A 12,516-nucleotide genomic window follows, 5' to 3' on the forward strand; every position below is an offset into this window, starting at 1 on the left:
TCCTGATTTGAGAGGCCCAGAACCAGACACAGTACTGGAGGTGCAGCCTCATCAGTGCTGAGTACAGAAGGACAATCACTTCCCTGGTCCTGCTGACCACACTATTGCTGATACAGGCCAGGATGTCACTAGCCTTGTTGGTCACCCAGGCACACACTGGCTCATGTTCAGCCAGCTGTTGACCATCACCCCCAGGGCCTTTTTCCACTGGGCTGCCTTCCAGTCTCCACCTCCAGCCTGCAGCACTGTACCTCAAACTGGAAAACTTGCATGACCCAGGGGTTTGGGGTGAGAGCCCACACTGCCTGTCTCACTGAACAAAGGAAGGATGAAGGAAAAAGCTGCCCTGAGGAAAGGAACTGCTGTGGGAAAGGGGCACTTAGACTCACCTTGTCGGGGTTAGTACATCAGAAAACTTCAGCTTCATAGATCAATATTTATATACTTTTCCATATAAAACCCATACAGGTCAGCAGCAGTTAAAAGTGCCAATTAACATTTTTAACTGAAAAAATTGTCATCACTTATTTTATTCCCCAGTAATGTGCTGTTCCTTCTGGAGGAGTGTATGCTGGTCACCCTTTTCTCCTACCCATCCATCAGCACTTCTTCTCATTCCATCATAATAGAGCAGAAGCATTTCCAAGTCACATTTGTTTTCTATACAAAAGAGAACAGGGAAGAGCCCCATTTTCAAAGGTGACTTGGAGCAAGGGCAGCCTCTTTTGAGACTGAGTCAATGGCTCTTGGGGTGGTGGCTTGGTAGAAGGAAATGCAGCAGGAAGAAGGTAAACATTACTAAATAGGTAAGTTCAGAAGCTTCCCCTAACTAGAGTTCCAGAAACTGATTGGAAACCTCATTGGCTCATGCTGCTGCTCTTTCATTCATGTTCAACAAAAAATTCCATTTACCAGACAAAGAATTTATGAGCTGTTGGACAAAGAGCACAGGCTCAATGGTTCTAGCAATCAGACAGTTGTCACTCATTTACACAAAATTTTTACCTCTGGATTCTAGCAATTTTATTACTAAAGCTAAAATATGAGGGTGGGGAATGGCTGTTTTAAAATGTATTTTCATAATTACAGAGACATGCTTTCTTTTAATCTGCAAACTCTTACCTTCCACCACAACCAGGAGTCTCCTATCAGAGTTGGCCCATAGGTTCTGAAGGCAATATCCATACAGCTAACATGAACTTCTATTCCTTGAATTTACATGAACTAGCCCCTAATGAAGATTACATGGGCTTCAGTAATTTGCATTAGAGAATCAAGATTTAATTTTTTTTTTCTGGGAATGCTAGCTTAAAGCTGGAAACAGTGAGCAAACTCCTGTTTTTACTCAACTACTTTCTGCTGTGTAGTCTAGAATAGAAGTCTAATTGAAGCAGTCACATTTAATTTTTAATCCTTGTTCAAAATTGTGAAATGCACAACACAGCCTATTACAGGGATCCAGATGCAAAATCAGTGGCTTTCTGACCCCATTCCAGAGCAGTAATGGCAAATAAATCTCTACACAGAGGTCATTTGTCAGTAGTTTGTAACTTACTACAGTAGCAAAGGAAATAGTACTGTCTGTACGTATGGAGACTTACCTAATATTCCAGTGGATATTTTTTAAGGCAAGCAAAAATTTTAAGTAGTAATTGGTTTTGGGGGTTTTTTTAGGGTTTTTCTGGCTTTGTTGTTTGTTTTTGTGATAGAGTAGCAGCATAGTGTGATTTCTGTTTCCATATTCAAGAAGGAAAAAAAAAATAACCCAATACAGCTTTAAACAAAAGAAAGTGTGAAGAAACTAAAAGATAAACTAAAAGTTTTTTAGTAGCAAGCCAGGTGATAATTCCCCCACTGCTCTCTAAAATTATCTCTGCAAAATGCATAGTAAATCCTGCAAGTGTAGTCAAGAAATCCTGGAAGTAGGGAGGAAGAGGACTCTTGCTCAGTATAAGAAACTCTTTCAACTCTTTCTTCAAAGATCAATGTAGTTTAAATGCAAAAATGATCTTTAAAGTTGATGTTTCAGAGTAAAAGTTGAAAGGTATTTTTAATTTTCTCACAGAAACTGTTTTTCCAGCAGAAAATTCTCTCATTTAATTCACTTCACAGATATCAGTTCTCTACTGATTTTTTTGTTTGTTTCTCCTATTCGTTGTCATGGGTTTGCCTAAACATCTCTAAATGCAAGATCAGGGTTCCCTTTTTCAGTAATGGTTTAGAGACTCCCTCTCTCCACCACGAGTAACAATCTGATTATTGCCTTCCCTTCCCTTTCTCACTAGGTCCCTCCACAATCAGAACATAAAGGTCTGGGTTGACCACAGAATCCTGCAAGTGGTATCAGGTAGACAGGCCTTGCCACACAAACCTCTCCCCAGACCCTGGCTTCCAACAGAGAGAGCCTTACATCCTATCAGATGCCTGACAGAGATCCCAGGCTCCCGCTTTCCACCCATCTCTCAGAGAAGCCAGACAGGAATTCCTTTTCTGCCTTTTCAGTTCAGACAGGTTTTCAGGGACGAGGCAGCAGGAAGCAAGGGGAATGTCTCTGCTTTGAGAGACATCACTTCATCCAAATTCTAGTCATGCATCCTATGGGAAGGAAGGACAAATGCACACGTGTGCAAAGTGATATGCCTAGAGTTTCCCACTTCCCATCTTACACTCGCCACCTTCAGTCTGACAAGCACATGACATAGTCCATAAATAGAACTTCCCCACCTCATGAATTTTAAAATAAGAAAGAATTTCTGAGAATCACAGAAATTGATCTGGACAAAGGTGAGAAAGGTGCAACTAAGCCAGAAACATGTTTCTAATAATCTCAAAATTATTTGGTATAAAGATCTGTTTATTACCCGACAATGTGACAGTGTATATACAAAGACAACGTGGAATGTGACATTTACAGGAAATTTCAGTACATCATGCACAGACACTATTGCAATGTTATTTTAATAGTTCCAGAATGTTAAGCTGAATAAATATTCCTTGCTTCAAAAAAATCATTTTTTACTTTTACATAAAAATATATAATATTGCACTCTTTACAAGGCCAGCAATTTTGCATATTGGTTTGTAACAAGTGGAATTCTACTTTATAAAAAATAAGCCTTTGTGAGCAACACCCCAAACCAGGGAGCACAAAAGCACCCCCAAACCACAATGTTTGTCTTTTTTATCTTAAACAAAGCACATCACTTCAACATGAGCCAGGAAGCTTTTAGCTCTTCGGTCTGTATTAGGACCTTACGTTACATTTAGACAGAGAAAAACATGACTAAAGCCATCCCATACAAGCCTGCTACAATATACACAGTTTAAAAGTCAATTCATACAGTATGTAGCCACTTGCTTAACTGAACCGAAGAGGAGACTTTATGTCATGAACTATGAGAACACTTTTCTTAAGTGTTTCTAGTTTGCAAAGTTCTTCAGCCGGGAAGTTGCAAGAATTTCAGAAGACTGACTGGAATATTCAAAAGCGTGAAGATTTTTTGTGTGTGTGACCTTTGTCACAACTTGACAATTTCGCATACAGTGTTTTCAAAAGAGATGAACTTTAAAAGGAGATGAACTTTAAACATGAGAAGATACAGCAGTCTGACGGTATGGAAATTGCAGAACATGTCAGGGATGAAAAAGCAAAGCAATTTAAAAGAAAAATGTAACTACATCAGACTTGTGTACCATTCTTGTTTTACCATTTGCATGACTAGTAGGCACTCATTCATGGTGTCAGGTTTAGAGGTCTTCAAATCCTTCGCCTGAAACAATAATTTTTCATCTGGCCTAAGAATTCAAATTTGTTAAGCCTTTTACAATGGAGGCTTATTTCCCCCCCCCAAAAAAAATAGCACCTAGGAATAAATAACAAATTTGCACAGTGTATCTGTGTAAACCTTTCCAAGTCATCTGATGCCTATGAACATTGATTATTCAAGCAGTTAGATTCAAACATTTTGCAGTGTATTGAATCTCAATGACACTGGAACAGAAGAACATCTGTGCCTTTAACACCTCTTTTTAGAGCTCTGGAAGATAAGCTGTGTATGTTCATAATAGATATTCTGCCACATAATTGCAATAGCTAACTATTACAAAGTTAGGGAGTTAACTCTGCATTGTGATCTAACAATTGTTTCATGATGCTATGAGCTGTTGACCCGTCACTAAGACAAATATTTTATTTTTGTCTGTTGCAAAGACTATTACATTAACAGAGAAGATGTCAAAAGTTACAAATATAAAGATAACAGAAATTCAATTTTTAGCATTACAATACCATAAGATGGTGCAAAAAGCACCTACTAAGTTCTTTGCTTCTCAAAAAAAGCAATTTTAAGTGGTCTTTGATTTTTAAGTTTTGGATTGCTTATTCCAGAGCTAACCATACGATGCTCAACTAATCAGATATACACATGCTGACATTTGAATAGATATTTACAGAACTTGATGCTGCTGATATTTTACAACCTAAGAGAGGGAATAAGCATAATCAATTTTTTTAAATCGCTTCTGTCCTAGAAGCGATTTAAAAAATACTGCTGTGTTTTACATTGCAGCATTTTGACTTGTATGTTAGAGCATTTATGAGTCACTTTGCTGGTATTGGAGAATATGATCAGAGCTTCCTGCTGACCTGAATATGCTTCAAGTTTGTACATGCACATATGCAATTTTACAGCCACCTTAGACTGTTCTTAAAAAAAAAAACAACTGTTCAGTTATTCTAGAGACATTCAAAGTACTCCAAAGTCCAGTTAAATAAGAGATTCTATAATCTATTTGGGATTTAAAGTGCATCAGAGACATAAGTTAGCAGCAAAAGTAGTCATCACCCAGCCGCGTAGCTGCTAAGGAATGAATAGAACATGGGGAGCTTCAAGCGCTGCTGGTCCTTGCGACACCAGGCTATGACATTTCCATCACTATTGGCTGTGAACAAGTGATGGCCATCACAGGAAAACGTAAGGCTGAAAAACAAGAAGATAGCCTACTTTTATATCAAAGGTGGCTATTTAAAATGCTAGAAGACATTAAAAACCCATGAGGGTTTAGCCAACAAAGATCAACTGTCCAGGGAGACCGATACCTGCTTACTCATTTTTGTAACCAAACAGGCTGAACTACAGCTTTGGGCAGCACTTCAACATCCCCCACAGTTTGCTGTGCATTTCTTTGCAGTGTCAAAGAAAAGGGCAGGATCAGTAGGAGCATCCTACTCTCCCTGGGCTGTACCCCTTCTGCTTCTGAAAGGAAGGCTTTTCAGCAACAGAGCTCAGGGCCCTCTGAACTTGCTTGCTGACAATTGCAGAAACTAAATCAATCAGATTTCATGGCCCAGCACTGGACTTTTGTTCAGATAAGCATTTCTTGAGCTATGACAGAGCTAGTAAAGCCCTTCAGTCATGCCATGGATAATGTTAGAGAGCATGAAGGTCAGCATTCATCCTGCATTTAAGCAGGGAACTTTAAATTATTCAATAGCTACTAATTCATTATCAACAAGCTTTGTGAATTATGCTTCTTAAGGAAGGCAACAAAGACAATAACTGCTATCAGACAATCTTTTTCATTTCTAAAAAAACACAGTAGTTTAGATTTTAAATATTTCAGCAAGGGTCAAAACAAATTTTTTCATAGTGATTTGTTACTGCACTAGCATTAAGATGATAAAATTCTGCCATGACTCTAAAACCTCTGTGCAGACTACTGTACCACTGGGGATATCAAAGATTCAATCCTTTGACTGTGTTCTGAAAACACTTTGGCATGAGAATAATTCTGCTTATGTAAACCAAGGGGACTCAGAAAACGAACTACACAAGCACTCCAAAATGGCAGCTTCCAGGCTTCTCTGAGTTTACCCCTTTCTCCACCATTTCCCTCCAGCTTCAGAAAAAAATGGTGAGGGAAAATGCAGTGTTTTCATTTAATTCTGAGGAACTAATATTCTGTTTATTTAAGTCCAGCAAAGTTAAGATCATCTCATTTTAACACAGATTCTGGGGAAAAATATTAAATTTAAGAACAAGAAAAGTAGCTATTGTTCAGTTCTCAAGGGAATCCTGCTACTTTCCATCTGCCAGCAGCAGAACCTAGTTATTACTGTCATTAAAAATACAGTACAGTTGTGCTCATTTTGCTTTCATGAATAATTAGTAGGTTTACATCGCTCTTTTTAGACATGGGCGTTTACCTCCTGTTTGCACATCAAATTCATGTTCAACATTCAAGACTATTTTGTTGTGGTTTTGGTTTTTTTTCCCCCCCCAGGAAAAAAAAAAATCTGTTTATTATATGCTTAAGATCTTTTTACCTTACAATAGGTTTGGCTGACTTCGAAAATGTTATTTCTCGTACTGGCTTCAAGTCCCACGTACTCCACAGTCTGAAAGAAAGTCATTTTTCTTCACACTTAATTTTACAAATATCTCAGTGATAAACATAACCTATTTAGCAACTAACAAGATTGCAAGCTGAGTAACAGCTTGTCCATCTTCTTTAAAGCCAAATATCAGCATGATGTTTGGCTATATGCTCTCAAACTGTAAGCCTAAGTTATAGAGCATTTTAATAAATAAACATTTCTAATACTTACCTTACAACTCCATTTTCAAGGCCCCCTGCAATCACGTTGACAGACACACCTTCAGGCTGGTTAGAGAAAGCAACAGAGCAAATACTTTCCCTGCAGTGCACGTGTCCAACAAGATCACCATTAACTGTCCAAAGTCTCAAATCACTACCTCCTCCAACTGCAACAGAACATAGCATAGGAGTATTAAAAAAAAAATTAAGTCTAGACCACAGAAAAGCCTATAATACTTAAATGTTCTGCTGCAAAGAATTTAACTTCTTGAAAGATCATAAGGTTTAAATGACTGAACGATGTGCGCTACAGCAAACTATTACTTCATCCCTCTTTCTGTGACAGGGAACACACGAATTACCAGCCACTGAAGTGATTTAGAAGACATCACATCATACTTATGGAACATTTTACTTACAAAATGTTATGTGAATTTACTTTGTAAATGACTAATTTTCATGTACCAATAGGGAAGGCACTAAGATGGAATTCATACTAGTGACTTTAAGCATCTGTTTCTTGTACCTTGGCTTGCATTTTAAGCAAAATACTTAAAAGTAGCAAGCACAGTTCTCTTACCTAGTTATCTGCCATTATTTGATTCTGTCAAAGAACTAATAACCCAATTACTGCTTTGTCTTAAAAAGAATTGAAATTCACGTCCCTTACTAATTAAAGAAGAACACAATCTTTTGCAGAAAAAAATGGTTTGTAAGCTACAGAAATGGAATTCATAGTCTCCATGTAAGTTTAAAAACCTAAATATTACATTTCTGAAAATGTCAGAATCATTTCCCCTTGTCCTTTAATACTCTTTGCCTGTGCTCTGTAATACACTGTACTCCACTGAAGACCTGTTCCTTTGACAACAAACGTCTGTTAAAATGAAAGCGGTCAACTTCACAGAATGTGGGTCTCCCAGGAATCTGCTGAAATTTCAAGTCTCCTATGAAGAGATCAAGCTATTAGCTAGCCTTTGTATCTCTACATTGTACTCAAACTCCTGCCTAATCATTTGTGAAGCAATTTCTATGTTACTATGTAAAAAAAGCAAAACATTGCTTCTATTTGACCCAATGCATCCATGATTAATACACGCTCAGTAGCTAATTTAATAACAAAAGTGTCATGGTTTATTTAGTTTGTAAGTCAAAACAGCTTTCTTGACTGACAAATATACCTGAATCACAAACTGTTGCAATATCACCAGTTGTTTCACTAGCTGAAACTGCAGTCACAGGACTCTTGTGTCCAGCCAGACTCTGGACATAGCACAGCCTGAAGAAAACAAAGGGAACAAGCCTAAAGTTCAGACTCACACACAAAACAGGTTCTTAGAGGAAAATATTAAAAAAAGCTGTATTAATTTCAATTCTGGTATTTTTCATATTCACTGTAGAATTTCAGCCCTCCATGGGAAAAAACAGTAAGGGTTTGACTTCACATAACAAATTCAATTAGCTTTAAAAGAGCAAAGATACTCAAAAGTTGGAAAGCCAGTACTTGTAAGAAAGCTAGTTGAAAGAGTTGCATATATACTTGTACCTGTTCAAATCCCATATTATGCAGGTTCCATCTTTGCTGACACTTATCATTATACTGTATGGTTTGCACACAAACAAGCTTGTTATTTCTGCTGTGTGTCCATAGAGATGGACTTGCGACTCCATTTCTATCTCTGAAGGCTGAAAAATAGCAAGACAAAACAGGAATTCTCATGAAAAAGAAAATTAATGTCTCTTTCTGAAAAAGATAAGCCTAGGAACAAGTTTAATTCTTGGATTTCAAAAAGTGGATATCATCAGTTTAGCAACTGATGTTAATGCTTTATTATGTTTAATGCCTTACAATACGGTAAGACAGATATCATTAATGTTCAACTTTTTGCTTCGAGTGCTGTAGTCTAAGCAAACATTTTGATGTGATCCAATGAAATGAAGACTACAGTACTTCTGTCTCTATTACGCACCTTGAAATTGGCTGATTTGTTTTCTGCAAGACTGCTATTTCCACACGACAGTGAAACAACAGTTCTCAGTATTTTAGCATCTCATGGAACCACTTAGAAATGTAAAGGAAAACCTAGCTCAGAAGTTGTCATTCTCCATACAGTAAATTACTAGGAACTTCTCAAATTGGTGCCAAGTTCTTCAGTGACAACAAGTTGGAAAAACATGCAGGAAGTCAAGTGTAAATCTAGAAAGTGTTAGCACTTTAATAAAAATCAAAGCAGCAAAATTTAACACCAAACAACACTTCTTATTTGACTTATATAATTTTAAATGATTCAGACTTCCTGAAAACTGGCTAAATTGAAGGAGCTGCTTAATCAGAATACTAATGCTTTATTTAAGACAACTTGCTGTACAGGGATTAGAATAATCTTTGTAAAAGAACAGAACATTTTTCTGCTTCTTTTCTCATGTGTCAGAGCACATCATCTGCATTTTTCTATGAGGGTACAGGATGCATACAGCAGTTCTACAAAAAAAAAACAACTTGAAAGTTGAAACAGGAGAGAAAAATACACATATGCTCAACTCACAGGTTGTAGAAAATCTACATGTCTTTCTGCACTAACAGGGACAATATAATCTATGTAACACTGGAAAAGGTAATAAACTTTGACTACAGGAAGACCTGCTAGTTTGCTCGTTACTGAGCATCTAAGTAAGACATTTATGAAAGTATCCAGCTGTCATTCTCAGAACAGTGTGGCACCTCACATATAAAAATCCTTCTTAAATCCTTGCTCAGTTTAGAGAAAAAAAATATACCAAAGTTTTCCATAACAGCAACAAATAAGATTGTGATTTTATGAAGAACTGATTTTGATAACCCTTCTACTGTGCTCCTCCCATCTCCTATAAGTGATGCTATTGATCTGCCTTTCAACACTTGAACCAAAAGCAGCCTTCACCTTTAGCAGCTTCTCTCTTCAGTACTAATAGCAACAGTTTATTGATCTTCTTTGCAATGAGATAAGCTGGAATTTTAATACAACTTAATACAATTGGTTTAAAGTTCTAAAAAGTTATGAAATAGTTATCTCATGCCTGAAGCAATGTCCCGTTTTTACTTACCACCTGCTTTTAGATGACAACCCCGAAAACAGTATCTAGATGTGGGAAAACATGCACATATATATCTACCTTTAAATAGCAGTTCTTTCTGTTGGTTGCCCTAAATGACTGCCTGCAGCACTTGAGTGGAAAATTTAAATGATTCCTTACCAGTTTTACTCAAAACAGATCATGAAAGTGCTTTGTTTGCAAGACAACCCTAACAGTCAGCAAGTGAAGGCTGGAGTAATACGTACAACCAGAAACCTGTGACCAAGGCTTTCTTGAAGGTATGGCATTGCCAACAGGGATCACAGTTTCAAAGCAGTACCTCATTGGTTTTTGACCATCATAAAGGCCAGGAAAAAACAGAGCACGTGAAGCACATTGTGGAGCCATTTTTGCATTCTGATTGCATGCCTTTGAATTCCCATATCCAATTAACAACATAGTATCCGCTTTATGCCTATGCATTGCATTTATACAAATGTGAAACAGGGCAAAATAGTCACATTTTAAGTACTGCTTTATAACAGACTGTTCACTTCACCACTGATCAGCTGACAGATGGATACAGAGCAGATGCTAGGAAGCACATTTGCATTCCCTGCAGCCCTGACTTGGGTAACTGACTCAACTGATTCCTACAAAATTGGCACAAGGTCAGTCTGCCTGGGGCACGTAAAACTGTCAGTGCTGAGAAATTCAGCAAAGATGGTCTCAAAGACAATAACATCTGTACAGCTGAACAAAAGTCAGTTGTTTTTAGGAAATAGAAGGAACTGAAGAATCGTAACCCCATTAACTGGAGTTCCTTTTCAGCTTTGCAGAAGGCAAGTACATTGCATTTGTATTTTTAAAAAATTTAGCTGGAATTGAAAGTCTCAGTACAGGTTATTTACAAGCTGACTATTCTTGTGAGCAGCTAAGGTGTCTGACTTAAGATCAAACCGACTGAAATTTGCAGGCTTCAAGCTCTACTTCATTTTTTATACTCTAAGTGCTACTGAACTCAGGAAATTTGAGTGACAGATCACCAGAAACTGGAGGAAAGCCAAGGAAAAGAAATAAATTCCTGTGTTTGTGCTCTTCCTAGTCTAAGCATCTGCTGTTTGCCACTAGTGAAAAGAGAAAACTGGGTAGGCATAGCAGATCATACCAAGGTTCTCTCCAGCTCATGCTAATGCAGTAATTCAAGAGCACTAAGGAGTACAATATCACAAATGTGGTAAATTTGCCAATATCTGTATCAGGCTAAATTTGAGAAATCAGCTTAGTTCATTTGTTGCTATGGGTAATCCTGCAGACACACCTAAAATGAGCTGTTAGGAAAGTTGTATACTCTCTGTTAAAACTATGAAGAATAGAAGTTACTGCTAAAGAAAGACAGATAGAAGCTTAGAAACTCAGTCAAAAATCAGATGATTGAGTTCTATTTATGCTTTCATATCATGCTTATTAGCAAACAGTATCAAGGGAATTTCTAGTAGTCTCAGTATTTTCCACTAACACATTAAGAAATGCAAGATACGTTCTGCCTTCACTCCTCACAGCTTTTCCCCTTGGAGAATATGACAAAGTAAAGAGGCTTGGTGGTTAATATAAACAGCGTCTGAGATTTCATCCTGGCTGGCTCTCTGTAGTATAAGTGCCTTCTGCATTTGAATTGTTATTTACTTCAGGGAATTGCATTCCAAAGTTTCAGTTAAGGCATGAAAAGGCTCTGTCTCCTTCACAGAAAAAATTACTCCTTAATGCAGGGAGCTTTATTGTGCCAGAGAGCTTCAATTTCAAGCCCTGAAATGAATATAGTCAGAGCTGTGTATGTAACCAGTTATTCACTCAGATGATGAGGGCTGATTAAAGGCTAGCAATATGTGAAAAAAAGCTTAAGAAAAGCACACAAACATGCTGAGATATCAAAGAGGATCCTTCAAAAATACATACAAAGAAAGCACATGATTTTTTTTAGCAATTGTCCAGAATATAAGCCAGGCCCCTTTTCTCACTTTTCCTATTTAAAAAAAGACCAATAGCAAACACCTAAATCCTTTAATATAAATTTTATGCAATGTAACTTACCGTACTGCTAGTGAATCTGTTCATATATGCTGTGATGACACCAGACTTACTACCTGTGAACAGCTGACAACTGTCTGGCACCCAAGCACAACTTGTTACCTTGGAAATACAAAACAAAGCCAGGACACGTTAGAACAGAAACTATTCTAACTGCTGTATTCATTATGCCATAGCATTTGGTCAAACTGATTCTTTATTGGTTATCCTAAGAAAAGCCATGTAAAATACCTAAGTTAAAGAAATCCAAGAGTTAAAATATAGCTGCTCTAGGTTATATTTGTTATTACTTTAGAAACCAAAGAGAGAAATCTTATTTAGCCTGGAATTCACCACTAGTGAGCAGTGAACTAGGGCAGACTTCTAGATCTACAGCCACGTCAGCCAAAAATGTTTTGGCAGAATCTCACCAATCACTGAAGTGTGACGGAGTTTATGCAATGTTCCCTAACAATCTTTTAAATAATCTTTTTCAGATGAATCCTAAACTATAGAGGAGTTCTGCTTCTAACATGAGGCATCTCTGATTTTTTTCTGTATTAGCTTTTCCTGGCACACAACTTTTTAAAATCCACAGCAATATTCCATAGGAAGGAAAAGCTACAAAAATCAAATGCATTCAAAAGGAATCTTTACCTAGTACAGGAAAACACCCAGGAACAAGATAATGTGGAGCCATGAGGAACACATTCCAAAGGAAATAAAAAAGATTAAAGACAGTTGTGTTTGGATGCTCATCTCCAAGAAAAACAAAAGGAAGATGACCTACTGCCAAGT

General features: G+C 37.4%; 1 protein-coding gene across 1 annotated transcript in view; it reads right to left on the minus strand.

The window, feature by feature from the left end:
* Nucleotides 1–2,836: 2,836 nt before the first annotated feature.
* The window catches only part of LYST (lysosomal trafficking regulator), an 80,709-nt gene continuing 71,029 nt past the window's right edge, over nucleotides 2,837–12,516 (minus strand). The window contains exons 49-54 of the mRNA XM_017817443.1: nucleotides 11,743–11,841; nucleotides 8,144–8,283; nucleotides 7,779–7,876; nucleotides 6,608–6,764; nucleotides 6,326–6,397; nucleotides 2,837–4,979 (exon numbers count right to left, since the gene is read on the minus strand). Coding sequence (XP_017672932.1) covers nucleotides 4,841–4,979; nucleotides 6,326–6,397; nucleotides 6,608–6,764; nucleotides 7,779–7,876; nucleotides 8,144–8,283; nucleotides 11,743–11,841 — 705 coding nt within the window. The 3' untranslated portion in view covers nucleotides 2,837–4,840. The remainder of the gene's footprint in view (nucleotides 4,980–6,325; nucleotides 6,398–6,607; nucleotides 6,765–7,778; nucleotides 7,877–8,143; nucleotides 8,284–11,742; nucleotides 11,842–12,516) is intronic.

This window comes from Lepidothrix coronata, unplaced genomic scaffold, assembly GCF_001604755.1.
Source record: "Lepidothrix coronata isolate B3197 unplaced genomic scaffold, Lepidothrix_coronata-1.0 Scaffold61, whole genome shotgun sequence".
NCBI classification, from domain to species: Eukaryota; Metazoa; Chordata; class Aves; order Passeriformes; family Pipridae; genus Lepidothrix; species Lepidothrix coronata.